Source organism: Peromyscus maniculatus, chromosome 18, assembly GCF_049852395.1.
Source record: "Peromyscus maniculatus bairdii isolate BWxNUB_F1_BW_parent chromosome 18, HU_Pman_BW_mat_3.1, whole genome shotgun sequence".
Taxonomy (NCBI): Eukaryota; Metazoa; Chordata; class Mammalia; order Rodentia; family Cricetidae; genus Peromyscus; species Peromyscus maniculatus.
The window spans coordinates 49,308,251-49,330,835 of NC_134869.1; the positions used below are offsets into that span (position 1 = coordinate 49,308,251).

The 22,585-nt window shown below is 48.2% G+C and overlaps 1 protein-coding gene across 4 annotated transcripts in view; it reads left to right on the forward strand.

Annotated features, from left to right (window-relative positions):
• Tbc1d30 (TBC1 domain family member 30) overlaps nucleotides 1-22,585 on the forward strand; it is an 89,155-nt gene that overhangs the window by 60,857 nt on the left and 5,713 nt on the right. For 2 of the 4 annotated variants that reach the window (XM_076554176.1, XM_076554177.1), the window contains 5 exons: nucleotides 337-442; nucleotides 12,598-12,710; nucleotides 15,654-15,793; nucleotides 20,202-20,408; nucleotides 20,900-20,959. In XM_076554176.1, the coding sequence (XP_076410291.1) occupies nucleotides 337-442; nucleotides 12,598-12,710; nucleotides 15,654-15,793; nucleotides 20,202-20,408; nucleotides 20,900-20,959 (626 nt within the window). The remainder of the gene's footprint in view (nucleotides 1-336; nucleotides 443-12,597; nucleotides 12,711-15,653; nucleotides 15,794-20,201; nucleotides 20,409-20,899; nucleotides 20,960-22,585) is intronic. The other 2 variants (XM_042263113.2, XM_006973345.3) reach the window with 1 other exon arrangement.

Below are 22,585 nucleotides of genomic sequence, written 5' to 3' on the forward strand. Positions count from 1 at the left end.
ATGAGTACCTCAAAATTGCTTTGGGTGTTTTGTTTTGTTTTGTCTTTTTTATTTTTATTTTTTTAATTAGGTCTTGCTGTGTTTCCCAGGCTGGTCTTGAACTCTTGGGCTTCAGTGCCTTTCCTGAGTCAGCCTTCCTCGTGGTTGGTGTGACCGGCCTGCGTGACCACCTTCCCCTTGGTGGTTTTACTCTTCCCTCCACAGCAGGCTCCACTGTAAGAGCGGGGCAAGACGTCATACTTCTGCGGACCAGCTCGAGAGAGGAGAGTCAGCACGTGGGCTTGGATCTGCTGTGCAGCAGGAACGCCCTGACGGAGTCCTTTTTTTCCCATCTAGGCAGATAGAGTGCTGTGAAACAGCAGATGAGTTCTACAGCACCATGGGGCGTCTCACCCAGGAGATGTTGGAGAACGACCTCCTGCAGAGCCATGAACTCATGCAGGTGAGCGGGCAGCGTGGGCAGTGTGGGCAGTGTGAACAGCATAGGCAGCATGGGCAGCGTGGGCAGTGTAAGTAGTGTGGGTAGTGTGAACAGTGTGGGCAGTGTGGGCAGTGTGAACAGTGGGCAGTGTGAACAGTGTGGGCAGTGTGGGCAGTGTGAACAGTGGGCAGTGTGAACAGTGTGGGCAGTGTGGGCAGTGTGAACAGTGTGGGCAGTGTGGGCAGTGTGAACAGTGGGCAGTGTGAACAGTGTGGGCAGTGTGAACAGTGTGGGCAGCATGGGCAGCGTGAACAGTGTGGGCAGTGTGGGCAGCGTGAGCAGTATGGGCAGTGTGGGCAGTGTGAGCAGCATGGGCAGCATGAACAGTGTGGGCAGTGTGGGCAGTGTGTGCAGTGTGAACAGTGTGGGCAGCATGAGTAGTATGGGCAATGTGGGCAGTGTGAGCAGCGTGGGCAGTGTGAACAGTGCGGGTAGTGTATGCAGTGTGAACAGTGTGGACAGTGTGGACAGCGTGGGCAGCGTGGGCAGTGTGAACAGTGTGGGCAGTGTATGCAGTGTGAACAGTGTGGACAGTGTGGGCAGTGTGGACAGTGTGAGCAGTGTGGACAGTGTGGGCAGTGTGGGCAATATGAACAGAGTGGACAGTATGGGCAGTGTGGACAGTGTGGGCAGTGTGGGCAGCATGAGCAGCGTGGGCAGCGTGGACAGTATGGGCAGTGTGGACAGTGTGGGCAGTGTGGACAGTATGGGCAGTGTGGACAGTATGGGCAGTGTGGACAGTGTGGGCAGTGTGGGCAGCATGAGCAGCGTGGGCAGCATGGGCAGCGTAGGCAGATGAACAGTGCGGGCAGTGTGAACAGTGTGTGCAGTGCGGGCAGTGTAGACAGTGTGAACAGTGTGCAGTGCGGGCAGCGTGGGCAGTGTGAACAGCGTGGGCAGCGTGAACAGTGTGAGCAGCGTGGGCAGTGTGGGCAGAGTGGGCAGTGTGAACAGTGTGTGCAGTGTGAGCAGTGTGAACAGTGTGGGCAGCGTGTGCAGTGTGAACAGCATGGGCAGCGTGAACAGCGTGGGCAGCGTGAACAGTGTGGGCAGTGTGGACAGTGTGAGCAGCATAGGCAATGTGAACAGTGTGAGCAGCGTGAACAGTGTGTGCAGTGTGAACAGTGTGAACAGTGTGAGCAGTGTGGGCAGTGTGGGCAGCATGGGCAGTGTGAACAGTGTGGGCAGCATGAGCAGCGTGGGCAGTGTGAACAGTGTGAGCAGTGTGTGCAGTGTGGGCAGCGTGGGCAGTGTGAACAGTGTGGGCAGTATGTGCAGTGTGAACTGTGTGCAGCATGGGCAGTGTGAACAGTGTGGGCAGTGTGAACAGTGTGGGCAGTGTGAACAGTGTGAATAGTGTGGGTAGCCTGGGCAGTGTGAACAGTATGAATAGTGTGAACAGTGTGGGCAGCGTGAGCAGCATGGGCAGTGTGAACAGCATGGGCAGTGTGAACAACGTGGGCAGTGTGAACAGTGTGAATAGTGTGGGCAGCATGGGCAGTGTGGGCAGCATGGGCAGTGTGAACAGTGTGAAAAGTGTGGGCAGTGTGAACAGTGTGGGCAGCGTGGGCAGTGTGAACAGCGTGGGCAGCGTGGGCAGTGTGAACAGTGTGAACAGCGTGGGCAGTGTGGGCAGCGTGGGCAGTGTGAACAGTGTGAACAGCGTGAACAGTGTGGGCAGCGTGGGCAGTGTGAACAGTGTGAACAGCGTGGGCAATGTGGGCAGCGTGGGCAGCGTGGGCAGTGTGAACAGTGTGAACAGCGTGGGCAATGTGGGCAGCGTGGGCAGCGTGGGCATGGGAACCCTAAGACCAAGGGAATGACAGGTGATGCTGTTCTGACCCCCAACCTTCGGGGAATGTATCGTCCAGTCCTCCCACTTAGTTTTTCCATTGGCCACGAACCCATTTATAATTTGATAAGAATCTCTGTCACAAGAGGAAGGAAGGGACGGATGGCTTTGTTCCCGAGACGTGCCTGGGTACGAGGTGAAAAACAACTTGGGGAAAAAAAAAACAACCGAAATCATCAGGTGCTCAGTGAGAATCTGATTCTGAGATTAAAGGAAGCTGTTGTCTGATGTGCGTACGATGTGCGTGAGCTCAGGCATGTGCATACTATGGCATGCTTGTGGAGGTCGGAGGCTAGCCCTCAAGGGCTGTTTCTGTCCACCCGCCGAGAGTTCCAAGTGTGTCAGACTTGCGTGACAAGCCCCTGACCTGCTGCACCATCCTGCTGGCCCGACTTCCGAGACCCGTTAAAGGGAGACTTACGGATGATGTATTTACGAGGTGAAGGGAGTTACTATGGGTGAAATGGAGATCAGTCTGCGTCTTGGTTTATGAACTGGTAGTATCATGTATTAATTGTAAGTTTCAGTGCGAGAGACATGAGGGGTTTGGTTTTTTTTCCATTAGGTTCTGGGACATCACTTTGCCCTCATTTGCCTCAGGTACTTGGGGTCCCTCTAAACTTTCTGTCTCCCCCTCTTGTCCCTGATCAACTCTGGATTATATCCCCGAGCTGTCCTTGGATTATACTTCCTTTTCCTCTCTCTCCTTTCTCTTGGGGTCACCTTCACGTTGGAGTCCCTGCCTCTGGTTATTTTTGGTGCTGGAATTCAGCCAACAGACCATATAATTAAGACTCGGACACTGACTTAGGGCTTGAGACCTGAGCATTATTCCTCTATCACTTCCTGGCACCACGGCCCCTTCTCAGGAGCTCTTGCTCCTAGCTGAAACCATCCGATTGATTGGGAATGCTGACAGTCTGAGATAACTTCCCTGGGCATCCGTATTTGAATTTCCGTGCGCCATTGAATCTTACCCTTCTTTCTTCCGCCTGACCCCGATGGCTGGGCTCTGACTCTAGCCTGTCTCATATATCCCGGTCTGTGCTCTCCTCTCTGAGAGGGAGGCATCTTTTACAGAGCATTGTTCTGTAGCCCAGTCCCGTGGCTGGCATTTTCCATGCATGAAATCCTTTAAGTCCTATAAAACTGGTAGAGCCATGTGCTCAAAGCAGGATTTGGAGAGAGACAAGCCCTTCCTTCCCACGAAACACCAGGGGCTCCTCACTGCCTCCTGAGCAGCACAGACACATCATCCCTGGCTCTCAACGACACTCTCCCTTTCAGGCAGAGTGCCTGTTCATCCCTTCTGTAGCCTCTCCTCCCCATGATGGGTCAGATTGTTCAGAACCAATGCCTGGAGAGAAAGAGAGAGAGAGAGAGAGAGAGAGAGAGAGAGAGAGAGAGAGAGAGAGAGAGAGAGAGAGAGAGAGATGAGACAGAGAGAGAGACAGAGACACACACAGAGAGACAGAGAAACAGTCAGAGAGACAGAGACACACACAGAGACAGAGACAGAGACAGAGAGAGACAGAGAGAGAAGATAGAAACAGAGAGAGACACACAGAGACACACAGAGAGACAGAGAGAGTCCCTGTACAGTCTAGCTTCTCCTGACCTCACTGTCTTTCTTCAGGAAGCCTCTGCCCTTCCTGAGGTCTCTCTCGTCATCTAAACTGGAAGTGCCCATTTCATGCTTTCGTTTACGCCTCCCTCGAGAGCTTGACCTCATTCTACCGTGTCTAAGACTGCACCCGATCTCCTCTGCAGTGTGGCCTGTTCCTTGAGGACAGGGCCCGTGCTTAGCTTTTTGTTCTTGAGAAATGAGAGATGCCCAGAAATCTTATTAATCCTCGAAGCAAGCGTTTATTGAGAATCCACGGTTGGTTTTCCGCCTTTTCCTGTTCAGTCAGCATCTGCTGAGTTAAACAAAAGTGATTGCGGATGGCCCTCCTGTAGTCTCTCAGCTCCGATACAGCCAGCATTTTGCTGCCAGAGTGATCATCCTCTTCCTCCTCTGGTCGGTTGGTCGTTATATTGTCCTATGAATCGGAACTTCTCTGATACTGACTATCCCCAAAATTTAGGTCCTGGGCTTAGACATTGGAGACACATGTGGGACGAGGAAGCTGACGTTGTACACTGAGAGGCATGTATAGGACTGAGGAGGAGGAGAATTAATTCCCAGGGCCTGAGGGAGTGGGGGGAGGGAGATGAAGTGAGAAGATGCTGCCGTGAGGGAATTAATGTCTGGTTTTATCTTTAAAGATTAATAGGAGTTATCTAGCCCTGTGCCTGTATGCTGGGGTTGCACATACATGTCACAGCACATCTGTGTGTGTGTGTGTGTGTGTGTGTGTGTGTGTGTGTATCAACTTGACACAAGCTGGCATCATCTGGGAAGAGGGGACCTCAACTGAGAAAACGCCTCCATCATATCGGCCTGTAGGCAAGTCCGTGGGGGCATTTTCTTGATAAAGGATTGATGTGGGAGGGCCCCGCCCACTGTGGGTGGTGCCACTCGCGAGTGGGTGGCTCTAGGTTGTATAAAAGTGTAAGCTGAGCAGATCAGTGAGCAGGGTTCCTCCGTGGTCTCTGCCTCAGTGCTTGCCTCGAGGTTTCTGCTCGAGGGCCTGCCCTGACTTCCCTCCACCACGGGCTGTGTGACCTTGTGTGGTGAAATCAGCCCTTTCTGGGTTGGGTTTGGCTATGATGTCTGTCACAGCGACAGAGACACAGACCAGGACGGTGTGTGCTGAAGCCCCCAGGGCAGAGACGATAGGCCGTTGGTGGCTCTGTGGGTTGATTTTCCTGTATCTGCCGTTCAGCCAGCATGTTTGACAAAGACGACACAAAGACACTAAGACAAAGTTTTATTTCATTTAGACGGGTCCAGTACATCATGGCAGGGCAGAGTTCCTGTGGTCAGGAAGACACAGCTGGAATTTCTCACATCTGGGAGGACCAGGGAGCAGAGAGAGAGGAGGGGGTGCTGCCTTTCTCTTTTTATTCGGGTTAGAATACCAGCCCACGCACGGTGGTGTTCCTATTCAGGATGGACCTTCCTTCCTCCGCTAAACGCTCTCTGGAAACATCCTCGCTGACACGTCTGGAGGTGTGTCTCCTGGGTGGTCCTAAATCTAGTCACACGGACAACAAGGCTTACCAAGTCCACCCCTTGTCAACTCGAAAACCAGACACATCACTGTAACTCTTCACAGTGCCGAGGGGCGGCGGGAATAAAGGATGGTGCTGAGAGGATGCGTGGTCGGTGAGGGGCACCGCAAGGGTTTGATCTTCGGGAACTGGATGATGGGAGTGGCCAGGGAGCCTGGCTCCGTCTTTCGGTCAGTGTTTGTACTTCCTGCATTTGTAGGGTCTCTTTGGACCCTTTGCTAAGGACAAACACCAGGAGCTGTAGATCTGAAAGATCCGTAAGTGCAGAAGAAACATGGCCTGAGTTGTGTTTCCTGTCAACTGTATAGAAAGATCTGTGAAGCGTGGATATGAAAAGGTTGATCTGACGCCGGGCAGGGCTCTGAGGGAAATGGTGAAGGGTGAGGAGCAGGATGGGACAGAGACAGTCCATGCAAAGTGACCTTGACTAGATGTCGCTGTGGGCGTGGTCTAGGGATGAAGGAGAAGAATGGGGGGGGGGCATGGGCAACCCACAAGTTTCCGACTTGCAAGAAAGTAGCATTTATGAGGGAGGAAGGTGGGCTTTGGCTCCCCCGTACCTTATCGGTGGTCCTCTACACTGCTTCCCATCTGGATCGCTCACTCTAAGCTACGGCTCTGCCCTCGCCCACGCCTCTGTAGGCTGTGTTCCTGCTGAAGTCCTGTTCAGGACAATTCTTTAGTCTACCCGTGTCTCTTCCATCTCTATTACCTCAGCCCTCCCCGATGAAGCCGCCTCCTCTGGTACATCTTTGGTACGGAAGATGTTCAAGAAGTTGATTGATCACGAATGGCAGGTTATTTGGTATTCTTTGCTATTTTGTGGAGCGTGTGAACCGTCTAGGGAAGGCGGCCATCTTTTAATGAGAGGGGCTTCGTGTTACACTCTCCATAGCGCCCCGGGGAGTGCTAAACATGTAGCCGGTTGTTCAGAGGAGACGCAGAATTGTAGAATGTTGAATCGGGAGGCAATAGTTTTCAAAGCGACCATGCATAAGAAACATCTGAGGAAGGTATCCAACGCACATGTTGGTCAGTAGGCCCTTCTAATGCAGGTGGGGGTTATAAAAACACTGACTTTGAAAGGAACTTGATGGTCACAACTTCTCTAACTCTGCTGCTTCCTGGAGAGGAAACAGGGGTTGGAATGGGAGCAGCTTGCCAGTTTCTTGGTTGTTTAGTAGTTGACGCAGGACCGAGACCCACGTCCCTGACTCCTGGCCCAATGAATGCTTTTCCTGACAGCCGCAACACCGTATTCTAAAGATGTCTTTCTGAAAAAACGAAAGCCTCATAAGAATAAGCCACATGGCAGTTCCCTGAGAGTTGAAATGTTCCCTGAAGGATGGACAGCTGTGCTGGAGCCTGAGTTGCTAATTAGTTATGACGAGAGAGGGCGGCCCTTTAACTCCGTCTTCTGAGAACTCAGAGGGAGCTCCGTTTGTCGGCTCTGGATGGTCTGCGAGACTCACAGCAGCAGCATCGTTTCTTCCGGCATCTGTGGGAAGAGGAGCAAAGCCTAATCTTACACGTTGTGTTTTCATGTTTCCCATAAAACGCGCCAATAATGGAAAAGGACATATCCTTTTCAATGGGGCCTAAATAGAAACGTCTATTTAAAAGCTTGCTAGTATTTCAGAGAGTAAACTTGTCGGTTTTCCTTGGCATGAAGGAAATGCCATTTCAAGCCGCTTTCTTTTCCTCAGTCACCCTTAAACAAAAAAATAAAATAAAAAAATCAGTGCCTGGTCCAGCTATCGCGGACCATAAATTTGTCAGCAAACTTGAAACGGCTCCATGTGAAATATGTGAACTGAATGCAAGGTTTTTATTTTTGAGCCCAAGAGAATGCAGGGATTCTCTCATGTGGGCCTTCCCGAGTCCCTTCTAAATACCACACACAAACGAACACACTCGGCTTCCTGCATAGATCACATCACCTTCCACAAATTTTACATCAGTCACCTGTATATTTAAAAAAAAATTATTGTGTGTGTGTGTGTGTGTGTGTGTGTGTGTGTGTGTGTGTGTGTGTGTGTGTTTGCTTGCTGGTATATCCATGCTATAGCACACATGTGGAGGTCAGAGGAGAACTTCCCAGAGCAAGTTCTCTCCTTCTGCTGCGTGAGTCCTGGGAATTGAACTCAGGTCATCAGGCTTAGTGGTACCACCAGAGCCCTCTTACTGGCCCTTCTGATTTTCTTTAATTGATAGTATTAGACAGGGAGATTGAGGAACACTAATGATGTCCTGTGTCTGGATCACAGTAGATTTTGGACAGTATCTCTGGTGAATTCCTTGAGGACGATGTAGGGGGAATTTTTAGAAGGGTTGTAGGTGTTTGGAAACCCTCTCCTTGTTTGGGAACGACAGACTATAATCGGAGGCAGCCGTCCCACGCATGAAGCCGGATCTGCCCCTGGACCCACACTGTTCACATTTTCCCCATGAGCGATGGATTGGAAATGTCAAGGATGTTGATGCTTGTTCAATAGAAGGACAATGTTTGATGAATTAGCTCTGTCAAAAATGGAATCCATCCGCCCTACACAGCGGTGCATGCCCATAACTGCAAGTGTTGAGGCAATGCCTTTGAGGCCATCTGTTGGTGACGCTCCAGAAGGGCTTCCTGTGGGATGGAGAGGGGCGTTGAGCTGAATTATGTTTAAATTCCTTTTGGACGCTAAGATTCTATTACTGTACTGCACCTGGACTCCAAGAGACTTAGTAAGAAGTCTTACTTGGAATCTCTTGTGAATCTCCAATCTAGGAGTTGATTGCCTAGAGCTTTCCACGTCTCAAGTGCTGTGGGTGATTGATGTAGCAGGGGCGCTCACGCTTGTGGGACAAATGTGCCTTCAGGCATGTGAGACCTTCACCTGTACATAAGTGTGTCTGTGTGAAGGAGGATTGTGGTGGCTGAGCTTGTTCCGGGGTCACCGGTGACTCCTTCGGGGCACTAACCCCGAACAAACAGAAGAGAAGGAGGGAGTGAGGGAACCGTGAGCCCGGCAGAGCGCCTTCTCTTTTAGGTCAGGTGTTTTCACCTGAGGGCCTCTGATGACATTTGGTTGGAGCCCAGCCATGTGACTCTGGCAGGATGGGATGAGACCGGTGTGTGTGTGTGTGTGTGTGTGATGGGGGATGGGATGAGACCGGTGTGTGTGTGTGTGTGTGTGTGTGTGATGGGGGATGGGATGAGACCGGTGTGTGTGTGTGTGTGTGTGTGTGTGTGTGTGTGTGTGTGTGTGTGTGATGGGGGATGGGATGAGACAGGTGTGTGTGTGTGTGTGTGTGTGTGTGTGTGTGTGTGATGGGGGATGGGATGAGACCGGTGTGTGTGTGTGTGTGTGTGTGTGTGTGTGTGTGTGTGATGGGGGATGGGATGAGACCGGTGTGTGTGTGTGTGTGTGTGTGTGTGTGTGTGTGTGTGTGTGATGGGGGATGGGATGAGACAGGTGTGTGTGTGTGTGTGTGTGTGTGTGTGTGTGTGTGTGATGGGGGATGGGACCAAGCGGGCACTGCTCATTCCTCCCTTATAAACGTCCTTCCCAAGCCTGGATTAGGGGACTCCAATTCTCCGTTATGTAACTGGCTACAGTAAAACATGAGCAACTCTTCAGCTGGTGCCCCAGTTTTCATTATGAGTGAGACATCTGGATGAATTCTTAGCAATTTTGAAATTCCTAGGGAAGGTAATCACATTTCTTTGTGGGGGTTAATTTTTTAAAAAACAAAATATAAACGATGTGAATTTCTTTCTTTCTCTCTTTTTTTCTTTTCTTTCTTTCTTTCTTTCTTTTTTTTTTTTGGTTTTTTGAGACAGGGTTTCTCTGTGTAGTTTTGGTGCCTGTCCTGGATCTCGCTCTGTAGACCAGGCTGGCCTCGATCTCATAGAGATCTGCCTGGTTTTGCCTCCCCATGGCTGGGATTAAAGGCGTGCACCACCACTGCCTGGCTGATGTGAATTTCTTAACTGCTTAAATCAAGTTTCTCGGTTGTTAAGGCAAAAATGTTCATGAATGTCAGGGTCAGGTGATTCTCGGCTCAGTTTTGGGGTGATGTTTGGTGCATGTGGTGGTCAGACATCGTTGACTCCATTCTTCCTGACTGGCATCTAAGAGGAGGGACTTCTTGGGTCCACCGTTAGGGTGCCAAGAATAGGCTTGCACAAGCCTGCATACCTTCAAAAGGCTGCACGGAGAGAGTCCTAGGAATTCTGCACTGGAAGTGAGCCAGCTGTCGGCTGTCTTTGTGAGATCAAACGTGAGAGTTCACTATTAGTGCAATTATATGGAGCACGTAGACACACAGAGTGACACCAAGCATAGTGTCACCAACTCCACACAAACACGACCCAGTGCAAGTTCCAGGACAGCCAAGGCCACACAGAGAAGCCCTGTCTTGAATCGGGACCCATCCCCGGTGCACGAGTCGGCTTTTTGGAGCTGGGTGCCCTAAGGTGGGACACCTTGCACAGCCTTGGTGTAGGGGGGAGGGGCTTAGACCTGCCAGAATGTACCAGGCTCTGCTGACTCCCCACGGGAGACCTTGATTTGGAGGAGGTGGGAATGGGGGTGGGTGGGCTGGGGGAGGAAGGTTGGGTGGAGGGTAGAGGGAGGAGGGGGGGAATCTGTGGTTGGCATGTAAAATGAATAGAAAATTTCTTAATAATAATAATAATAAAAATAAAATTTTGTTATCAAAACAAAAACCACGACCCAAGTTAAGAATCTAAGCATCCACACTCACATGCATACCCGTGTGCTTCTCCCTGACTTTTAACTACCTGCCCCCTGCTGGAGGGAATTGTCATCCTGAGTTTCAACACCCTGCATTTTTCAGAGGGGGCAAGGAAGCCCAGAGGCTGAGGACTGATGTCATCTCACACTTCATGCTAATGGGAGCCATGAGGAGCCTTCTGTTTCTTCTGAGGGTGTGGGAAGAGTTGTGTAGTCTTGCTAAATTTATACCGCGGCGTCTCAGTCTTGCGGATAATCAAGCATGTAGTGTATGTGAGCCCACGGCTTAAAAACAATGTTGGTGTTCTCTGTAGGCTGTACAGCTTTGCACAAAGAGAAGAGATTTTAGCTACCACTTGTTTGGGATCTTGATTTGGTATATAAAGTATATCGGTGGATGGCATGAAGTTTGGGGACAGTCAGAAGGATAGGTGTATCCAAATTGCAGCGAATTCTCACAGTGACATCACCGGATTACAAAGTGCAGCACCAATCACACCTCATTCCCACCTGTGCGGCATCTCAGCCCCAGAGGAAAAGCCTTGCTAAAATGAAAAAAAACCAAAAACAACAACAACAACAAAAACCAAAAAAAACCTCACCACTTAAAAACATTTTCCTAGCCAAGGATCACCAGCATGTACAGTTTAAAAAGATTTATTTTTATTTTATATTGATGAGTGTTTCACCTATTTGAATGTATGTTCACGGTGTGCATGCCTGGGGTCCACGAAGGACAAAAGATGGTGTTGGATCCCCCCCCCCCCGCCCCCCGGAACTGGAGTCATAGGCTGTTGTGCGCTGCCACGTGGGTGCTGGGAACTGAGACTCAGTCCTCGAAGGAGCAGCAGGTGCTCTAACTGCTGAGTCGTCTTCCTAGCTCCTCATCAGGACATCTGATGGGCTTCTGTGAAGAAATGCGAGTGTTATGAACGTGCATTTGCTGGTGAGTGGAAACCGAGGGGTTGATTGAGTGCGTGTGGAGCCATGAAAACTTCAGAGGAAGAGAGCCAACAGAATCCTTTTCTCCGTGCTGATGGGAAGATACGCGGGTTTGAAATGCTGGTGTAAGAATCTGGTCTGCCCATCCCCGCTTTTTTGAGACAGGGTTTCTTTGTGTAGCCCTGGCTGTCTTGAACTTGCTGTGTAGACTGGATGACCTCAAACTCACAGAGATCCCTCTGCCTCTACCTCTTGAGTGCTGGGATTGAAGTGTGAGTGACCACACCCGGCTCCCTTCTTTTGATTTTTTTTTATGGCCTGTGCTTGTTAACTTGCCGCTGTCTTTTCTTTTCCCTTTAAAAATAACAGCTAGCGATTTTCACTTAGAGCTCACTCATGGGCTTTTGAAAAGGTGGTATCTTTGGGGAAAGCTTGCTGTCAATCACAAGGTCATCCTCAAAACTTAATTTTATTCAGAAAGCTGATCTGAATGCCCTCGGACGTTAACACTTGAAACAAGCCAGGCCTTAGGGCATATGTGGGTTCTTTGGTACAGATGTCACAGGAGCTAATGCATTCTCAGATGCTAGATGTCCGGATTTCTCCACCTGTGCTCCTCATTCGGCGTTCTTGGCTGTGTGCAGCTGGCTGCCTTGTAAAGACAGCCACTGGTGTTTATCAGTACCAGTTGATTGTTCTTTATCTGAAGTGCTTGGGCTAGAAATAACTCAGATTTGGGGGATGTTTGCATGTTTGCAGTGAGGAATCTTGGGTATGGAGCACAGGCCTAAACATAAAATTTATGTGTATGTCATACGATCTTCATACTTGCATCTGAAGGTAGTATTAGACCATATGTTGAGTATATCCCTGTTTTTGTCTGTGACCCACAGAGGTCAGATGTGGACTTTTTTTTTTAGACATGATGTTGGTGCTCTGAATGTCTCAGATTTCGGAGCACTTTGCATAAAGGCTTAGAGCTGATAATACCCAATCTGCAATATTCTGGCTTCGTTTTATTTTGTTCAGATAGGCTCTCATATAGCCTAGTCTGGTCTCAAATGTACTACTGAGCTAAGGATGACCCGATCTTCTTGTCTCTCCCTCCCTGGTGTTGGGATCACAGGCCCGTACCACCGTGCTATGTGTATGTGGTGCTGGGGACCGAACTCAGGGCCTCAGACAGACTAGGCAAGCACTCTGTTGCCGGAGCTACATCCCATCTCTGCTTTACAATTCTGTCTTTCTCCAAAATAGAAGTCTCTCCCAGGTGTCCCACGAGGAGCAATCTGTCTGTCTGGCCTCGACCCCGTTGGGACATTCATGCCTTTAACACAGGACTGACGATGGTTGTTAGGTCACCGTTTCAGAAAGACCTGGCAAGTTTCCCTTTTGTTTTTCAGACTGTTTACTCGATGGCTCCGTTCCCTTTCCCACAGTTGGCAGAGCTGAGGGAAAAGTATACTTACAACATTACACCATTCCCAGCCACAATCAAACCCGCTTCAGTTCCCGGGTAAGTGGGTTTTTTTTTTTCCCTTGTTTACATGATGGAAGACTTAATATCTTGATTTGTTATTGTAAGTTGGTATTTATTAAACCCTCAAATATATATGCAAACTAACTTGGTACTTAAAATCTGAATGACTCTCTCCCAAAGGTTTATAGACTTAGATTCAAGAGAGCCCTTCAAAGTGCTTTCCAAACAAGTTGGGACATGAACTGAAGGGAAATGTAACAAACCTACAGCTTATTTAAAGCTGTGAAATACTTACAGTCTCAGTAATTTAAACAGTGTGAAACTGGTATACCAATCGACGCATGGCCTGATTTAGAATACTCTTTATAAAAAGCCAGAAAGACACACACACACACTCTCTCTCTCTCTCTCTCTCTCTCTCTCTCTCTCTCTCTCTCTCTCTCTCTCTCACACACACACACACACACACACACACACACACACACACACACACACACACACACACACACACACAATCTAGAATATGAAGACTTGGCAGAGAAAACCAATGGGCACGACCCAGTGACACATAGTCAGGAAAGCCTCCTCACCCCCTTACACCACATATCTGGATGAATTAATTCCATGTGGATGAAAATGTTAAGTGGCCAAAAGGAGAGATAGAAAGAAAAATACTTAGCAGAAGAAAAAGTGGAAGAATTCCCCTCCTTCTTTGGAACGGAGGGAAACGTACTACTTGACTAACCATTTCAGAAATGGAGGGAAAAAATTAGATTTAAGTACATTAAAATAATTTCCTACATGACCTAGACCAAAATCGAACAGGCTCTCCATAACCAGACTGAAAATCATTTTTGGAAAAACATTTCTAAGTTCTACAAAATAGAGACGAGTATCTCTAATACATGGATTTAAAAAAAAATTAATAAAAGATGGTCACCATACTGGTCAAAGGATGGAGATGAGCCAGTAGGGCAACGTCACCAGCTCTAAGAGAAATCCAGCTTAAAACAAGGGATTCTAGTGTATCCGTTGGCCTGTCCTCACCTGTCAGAACAGGGCAAATTCAGTCGCTCGCTTGATAATACCCTCTGTTGGGAAGGCTGTGAAAACTTTTTTTTTTTTTTTTTTTTGGTTTTTCGAGACAGGGTTTCTCTGTGTAGCTTTGCGCCTTTCCTGGGACTCACTTGGTAGCCCAGGCTGGCCTCGAACTCACAGAGATCCGCCTGCCTCTGCCTCCCGAGTGCTGGGATTAAAGGCGTGCGCCACCACCGCCCGGTGAAAACTTGTTTTTAAAAATGGAGTTCCATTTCGTGTTCAATACATGTATAATACACGTGCAGTGTTGGAATCAGGTTAGATATTTACCCCTGATAGCTTTTCAAAAAAACGCGTTTTTATTTACTCCGTGAGAATTTCATGCGTGTATGTGGTGTATTTTAACCATAGCCACCCACTTCCCCCTCCCCCCACCAACTCCCCTTGGGCCCCCCAAAAGTCTTCTCCCAATTTAATGACCTCTCTTTTTCAGGGACCCCCCCCCCACTCCCCACCCTCGAGTTGAATTAGTGTTGCCCCTGTGCACGCGGGGGTGGGGCCAAGCCTCTGAACAATGGCAACTTATCAGTAGTGGTCGCATGTCCAACGAAAAATGACTCTTCGTTCCTCCGCGGCCATTAACTGCCACTCGCTCCTCAGCAAGGGGTGGGGACTTCATGAGCTCATGAGTGGGGTGGGGACTTCATGAGGACTTCCCACCTCTGTAGGAATTGTGCCTGGCTTGACCTCGTGCAGGTCTCCTGCAGGCAGCCACGCCTGCTGTGAGTTTGGGGATGCAGCGGCCATGTCCTGTCCAGAGGACAGCATTTCACAACACCCCTCCCCATCCCCCACCTCTGATATTCTCTCCTCCCCATCTTCCCCAATGGTCTCGGAGAGGAGCTGACTCTAAGGTCCCATTTAGGTCTGAGCACTCAGCAGTCACCGGCCCCCAGCACTTAGAACAGTTACGAAGCCTCTGCATTGATTGCTGCCCACAGCAAGGAGAAACTTCCCTGACCGTGGTTGAGAGCAGCACCTATCTGTGGGCATACATATGAATATTTAGAAAGCAGTTTGACCATGTGAACATTTAACAAAACAGCAGCGGTCAGCTCCCGCCACCCCCTACCCCGCAGGGCCCGTGACCTCCCTAGCCTTACGCTTTGACCAGGTGCACAGGACCAGGCACAAATTCCCGCCTGCGGAGCAGGTTTCATATCCAATGAGAAAGCAGTTGATTACACCTATATCAGTCATGCCATGCTTGGGCATATCTTGCCTGGAAGGTTGGTATTATAGCATTCGATATCCACCACTGGAAAAGATCACTGATGAAGACAGACACTTTTACACAGTATTTATTAGTGGTTATTCAGGCTTTGTGACAATGTGGTAGTATTTGTCCCAAATACTGATGTGTGTATCCTTTTCTTCAGCAATTCTATCTGTGAATTTTCCCCCACAGATTTATTTTTGCATATGCGAAACACGTTATAATTTTTATAATAGTGTAATACTGGGAACCACTCAGGTGGGCATCCTTAGCAGCCTGGCTTATTAACATGGCATGGATATATATACAGCTGTGAAAAAGGTCAAGGAAGCTCCATATGAATATTAAATTATTTTATGTGATTAAAATCAAGGTACAGAGGGATATATGTATATTCTCAGATTTATATAAACTCTACAGTTATGCCTATTTATCTATACATAGATAATTAGAGATTATAAAAGGAACTGGTAACAGAGTTGACCAATAGCAATTAGATGGGGCAAGACCCAGGAAAAAATTGGCAGGGACAAAGGGGAAACTTATAAATCACACACACACACACACACACACACACACACACACACACACACGGCTTTTAAATCCTATTCCTTAAAAAAAATTGATATTTTCTCTATTTCCTTTACTTCCTTCATGTTTCCAAGGCGACATGGGAAGGCCAGAGGTAGTGATGAAGAGAATGACCCGGATGATGAAGATGCCATTGCTAGTGCCGTGGGATGCCTTGGACCTTTCAGTGGGCTCCTGGCACCTGAACTGCAAAAGTACCAGAAGCAGATTAAAGGTAAAGCGGGGCCCTTCCTTCGTATCATGGTAGAGTGTTGGTTCACTCAAAAAGGGCGTTATGACTATGCATGGAGATCCCTAGGGGTTCTGACTGACTGCCGCCATTCATGGTCTTTATAAATATATTTTCTCCGTGGGTTTATCTTTTGGCAGGGCCTGTCTGTATCTCATGTTGCCCACACAGGACCCCTTTCATTTCCTTTAGGGCAACTCTTGCTTCCGCTTGTCCGGGTTCAGCTTTGCCTGGTGTACAGCGTATTCTTGGTGCATCCTCCTGGGGTTGAATTCGGTTCCCTGCAGACTGGCTCTCTTCTACATTAGGACTGAGTATTTTAGTTTCTCGATGACAAGAAACTCATCATTTCACAAGCCATGACTAGCTTCTCCCCTTAGCTTTGGCTTCCTACCGCTCTGAACAGTTAGTTCTTCCTTCAGAAGCTGCAGAGAGAGTTTGCCTCCTTTGCTACCTGACATCTCCCCAGCCCTTGAGGACGGCTCTCACGTCTCCCAAACCTCTCACGTCTCCTAAACCTCTCACGTCTCTTAAAGGCCCATGTTTGGAGTGCCTACCTGCCTGCCTGCCTACCTCTTTCCTTCCTTTCTCTCCCACCTCCTCTGTCTTTAGTGCTGGGAACTGAACCTAAGACCTCCCACATGCTAGGGAAGTAAGGGCTCTACCACAGAGCTGAGGTGCCAGCCCTCTTAAAGAGGCCGTTTCTCATAAGATAGCACTCCGTCCGTACCTTCCTATGAATCCACCCTACACGGGCTATGATTTGGTATTGTCTCTCTTAAATGTGGTGCTCTGAATCAACGGCCACGCTTTATTTTCCTCACAGAAATGACTTCCTGTGGGCCGGGCAGGGCAGTCTGATGAGCCTTTGGAAGCAGCCCATAGCTTTCCCCACGGGTCATTTTCCGTCTGGGGTGGCAGTTCTGTCTTAGAAAATGTAGTCTACCTCTTCTAATTAAGAGGCCGATTCTCTTATCCAAAGAGGACAGCAATGACACACAAGTCCCTCTGCATTATCTTTGCCACCTGCCAACTTTACTCTTGAGACTATTGGGCTGTCTTGTCATTCATTCATTCATTCATTCATTCATTCATTCATTCATTCATTCATTCATTCATTCACTCATCCACTCATCCATCCATCCATTTATTCAGAAGCTGATAATGGTGGCTGCTCATATTGCCTTTTGGTTGTGGTAGTTTGACTATTTTACCCAGCCTGGACTCCTTTTGAGATTGTTTGAGACAGTCTTTGTCTTTGTTACTTTTCTATTTCTGTGATAAGACACCATGACCAAGGCAACACATAGAAGAAAGAGTTTATTTGGGGTTTACAGTTTCAGAGCGTTGAGTCCATGACCAAAAGCGTTGAGTCCATGACCATCACGGCAGGGAGCATGGCATCAGGCAGGCAGGCTTGGGGTGGGAGGAGTAGCTAAGAGCTCATGTCATGAGACAACCACAAGGCAGAGAAGGCACGTGGAGAATGGTGAGTCCTGAAACCTCAAAGCCTGTCACTGGTGACACACCCTCTCCAACAAGGCCACACCTCCTAATCCTTCTGAAACAGTTCCACCAGCTGGGGACTGCTGTACGATATTTTGTTTGTGTTCTGACAAAGCTTGCCTGGAGATCAGAGGGTGGAGCTAGCCACTAGTTAACCTTAGAGGCCAGGCGCACACCTTTAATTCCAGCACTTGGGAAGAGGAAGCAGGAAGATGAGAAGTTCAAGGCCACCCTGGGCTATACAAAACTGAACCAGTCTAAAAGTGAAACAGAGGTGGGCAGTGGTGGTGCACGCCTTTAATCCCAGCACCAGGGAGGCAGAGACAGGAATATAAGGTGGGTAGAGACAGGATCTCAGGCCCCATTTAGGATGAGGATTCACAGAGGTAAGAAGTCTCGAGTGGCTGCTGTTCTGTGTTGTTAGTATTTTACTATTCTGGGGGGCCTGCCACCCAGCTCCCTAATAAATTCACACACGGAGGCTAATTCTTAATTATGAATGCCCGGTCTTAGGTTGACTTAGTTTCTAGCCAGCTTTTCTTAACTTATCCCATCCACCTTTTGTCTCTGGGCTTTTCCCTTTCTCTTACTTCTGTAAATCTTACTTTTAACTCTATCACTTGCTGTGTAGCTGAGTGGCTGGCCCCTGGAGTCCTCCTCTGGCTGCTAGATGTTTTTTTCTCTCCCAGATTTCTCCTTCTATTTATATTCTCTCTGCCTGCCAGCCCCACCTACCCTTTCTCCTGCCTTGCTATTGGCCATTCTGATCTTTATTAGACCATCGGGTGTTTTAGACAGGCACAGTCACACAGCTTCACAGAGCTAAACAAATGCAACATAAACAGAATTAACACACCTTACAATATACTCTGCTACAGCTCTGCTTCTCTGATCTTTCAGCTTTCACCCTGATATTTGACTCCGGATTTTTATTGATAAGCCTCATTAGATTCACACTACAGGGGACTAATTATTCAAACATAATGAGCCTATGGTATCAACATTCTCATTTAGACCACCACAGCCTCCTATATGCTGGACATACCTCCCCGTTCCAGGTGCTGAGATTACAGGCATGTACCTCCATGCTGAGTTTATATGGTGCCGAGGGCTGACCCTGGCGCTCTGTGCACACCAGGCAAGCACTGTGCCAGCTGAGATGCACGCCCAGCTTCATTTGGACTCCTCACCTACTTGAAGACTGGGGCTCACGTATAGAAATTCGTTGAGTTGTATAGACTTCGGGTCCGGCTAATTTTGGCATATGATGTTTTTTGTTTATTTGCAAGTTTTTTTTTTAAATAATAAAGTTTATAAAATGTAAAACAAGTTTCACTGGGGGGAAGAAGGGTAGGTTCGCGCTGCTTTGTGGGTATGTCCACGATGTGTACTCTTCTGTCATCTTTTTTTTTTTTTTTTTTTCGAGACAGGGTTTCTCTGTGTAGCTTTGCGCCTTTCCTGGAGCTCACTTGGTAGCCCAGGCTGGCCTCGAACTCTTCTGTCATCTTTTAAAACAACCATTGGGAAATCTGAGCCCAGCAAGGTTCCTCTTGATTTCTATAATGCCTTCTGCACCCTTTCTCGTCTGAATTTCAGGTTTTTGGTTTTTAGACATGGAGTCAATTATTAATGGTAAAGTTTTTTTTTTTTAAATTTATCATTACTTTGATATATAACTTTTTATTGGTCTTTTTTGTTTTTAAAGTTTTATTTTATTCATGTGTGTGTATGTATCTGCTTGAGTACCTGTGTACATATGTTTGTGTCTGAGTACCTGTATACATACATATATGTGTGGATGCCTATGTACATGCAGAGGCCAGAGGGTTGTCAGATCTCTCAGAGCTGGAGTTACAGATGTTTGTGTGTCTGAGCTACATACATGTGTTCTGAGATCTGAACTCTGGTCTTATAATCACTCAGCAAGCACTCCTAACCATTAAGCCATCCCCCAGGGCTAAAGGTTTTGAATCTCTGGTCTTAGCCTATGGTCAGTTTTTCTTTCTGTGCATTTACAGACCAGAGTGGCCATCAGTTTCTCATAAATCGTGCTTTCTATTGGTTTTGTTCAGCTTATCCATTATTTTAATTTTCTTTTCTATTACAAATGAAGTAAATTCACAAGATGCCCAGATTTTCGCTGGAGACAGTCTCAGCAGTTATTAGCACAGCTGAAATATCTGTCTGTCTTCCATTGGTTGCCAGACTCACTTTTATATATTGCTTTAGAGAAGTCTGGTTTTCTCTCTGGTCACCGAGGGAGCCTGTGAGTGCGCATGCTCACCAGAGCAAATGGTCTCTTTTTTTGGGGTGCAATCTTGATTTTAATGAAGGGAAAGTTCTAGTTGTAGATGTCACAAGGTCAGAAACTCTATTAAACATAACATCCATGGCAGACGATCAGAACGTGCTTGTTAAAGGTGCAAAAGGATTTGCTTCTGGCACAGTGCTCCGACGTCTCATACATTTATAAAAGATGTTTTTAAAAATGTCATAGTAAAGCCTATGAATGGTTAATCCCTTTTACATTCTTATGCAGACGTGAGGACGTCCATACAGTGATTATCATAGGACATCTTGATACTGTATTTTTCTGAGGGATTTTTAGAAAGTGGTATCGATTTTTTTACCTGGAGTTAGCTGATCTTATGTCTACATCATGGAGAAAGCGGCCACAAAATCAATGCTCCTCAGAGCCCGTTTCAGACCCGCAGGCTCGTTAGGGAGGGGCTGGAGCAAATCAAAGCAAGCACTGGGTGAATTCTAGAGGGTGGTTTCCTGGCTTAGGATTTCTCGGAGGCTAAGGCACTATACCGGATGTGGGGTGATCTGCTCCCATGGGCTCGGTTCCGCTCCGCTGACCCTGTGTTCCTTCCCTGTGGTGCAGAAGTGAGTGAGGAACAGAGCCTGAGGTCCAACAACATTGCGGAGCTGAGCCCGGGAGCCATCAACTCCTGTCGGAGCGAATACCACGCGGCGTTCAACAGTATGATGATGGAGCGGATGACCACGGACATCAACGCCCTGAAGCGGCAGTACTCGCGAATTAAGAAGAAGCAGCAGCAGCAGGTCCATCAGGTGTACATACGGGCAGGTAATGGGATGCCTTCATCGGCGTGGGCAGTGTGACCCTAGGATGGCCCCAGAGTTCTCATAGCTGTGGCAGGTAACCCGGCAAGAGTAAAGCAAGGGATGACTTTTTGTGATGGCTCACTGTCCGTCGTGGAGTAGAAAGCCAGGTGACGAGGGTGGCCGTAGCTGGGGCAGCAGGCGTGAGAGCAGCCGTCACATTGCACCCAGAGGCGCAGAGCAGAGAGACATGTGTGCTGACACTCGGTTGACTTTCTTCTCCCCCCTCCCCTTTTATTCAGTCCAAGACCCCAGCCCAAGGTCACTTCAGGGTGGGTCTTCTCCTCAGGGAACCTCCCTGGACACCTTCACAGACATGCCTGGAAGTGTGTCTCCCAGGTGACCCCAAGTCCAGTTGGTGATGAAGATGAGCCATCATGTCCCCTACCCATAAGCCAGCTGGTCCCAGAGAGTAGCATTATTAGAACCTCACGTTCTCAACTTTATTTTTATCAGGGTGTAAAGAAGAAAAGGACCTTGGGTTCTTTTTAGGCCCCAAGGAGCAGGCTGTGGATGGTATTATATCCCCTTTACTATGTGTGCTTGTCAAGAGGGATGTACAAATGATGAAAATGGTGCTGAGCTGTGCAATCCTTGGACTTGAGAAATCTTTTTTTTTTTTTTTTAAAGATTTATTTATTTATTATGTATACAGTGTTCTGCCTGCAGGCCAGAAGAGGGCACCAGATCTCACTACAGATGGTTGTGAGCCACCATGTGGTTGCTGGGAATTGAACTCAGGACCTTTGGAAGAACAAGCAGTGCTCTTAACCTCCGAGCCATCTTTCCAGCCCCCGGACTTGAGAAATCTTAGAAGTTCAAACTCGTGGGCCAGTGGGGTGACACACAGGTTTGAGGTGCTTTTGCACACGTCACGGATGGCCTGAGTTCAGTCCCTGGGCACGACAGAGAAAGACTCCAGAAGCTGTCCTCTGACCTGCATGTGTGTGCAGTCGTCCGCCTCTGCCTCTGCCCACGTGACTCTGTGCACAGGAAAACAGATAAGCCATAGGAAACTTAAACATTTGAAAATGGAGTTTGGTCATCTGCTCACTTGCAAATTAAACCAGGTAGAAATTCAGCAGATGTTCTGATCGTGGAAGATAGGAGAGGGGAAAATGAAAACTTGCGTCTCACCAATACGCCGGCTCCCAGGGTCTCGGCGGTGAGCAGAGGGAGATCAGTCTGTCATGCCATCGGTTGAAATGCTCTTTTCCAAGGATTGTCAAGCTTCTTTTTGTCTTTTATAATCTCCCAAATCATATCAAACAATCGGCCTTGCTGTTTAATCATATATGCTGATTGGGGAGTGGGTCTCCTGTTCCTAATGAACATGTTGCCCTATCCAGAGTTCACAAAGACATAAATTTGGCACGTGGCTTCTGAGCATGTGACTGATCACTTTGGACAAAAACTGAATTCACCCTCAGGAGAAATAGGGAAATCTTGAAGACTCTAACTCCACTTTGAATCATCAAGAAAGCAAACATGAGCATACATTGTCATTCTAAAGGAGAGGATGGGGGGACATGGTGCGAAAAGATTGGACCAAAACAAAACTAAAAACCAGCACAGGAAACACCAAATCCCGCAGCTCTGTCTCTGATGACTGGGACATCAAAGGCTTAGATGGCTGGTTTCCTCTGCAACTTCTCATACACATCGCGCGCTGGTTGCTCTGCTCCCTATATGCAGCTCCCTATGGCAGAGGTCTCATAGTTGAGATCGCCAGCGTCGTGTGGACTCAAGATGCAGCCCAGGCTTCATCTCCACAACTTCAGGCCATGAGCTCTCACAGTCTTCTCGTGGGGCTCTGACTCTGCCAGCCAGCAGATTGCAGCCGCAGTCCAGAACAGAGCAGTGGCAGGTTCCGGAGGACGCTGCTTTCTGAGACTGGAATGTGCCCACAGACCTGTAAATGTGCATAAACACACGCATGCACAGTCCACACTCAGGAGTGATAAAGGGAGGCAGGGAGGCCAGTTCCGAACCCAGGCTTCAGGAGGCTCCCACTCACTTCCTTTCTCTGTTCACCAGCTTCTGTCTTCTAGAGAGCCTTTCTCCCTTATCAACAAATTGGCTCTACTTCTACTGAAGAAAAAAAAAAAGCAAGCAAGCAAGCAACCAGGAAAGAACTCACAA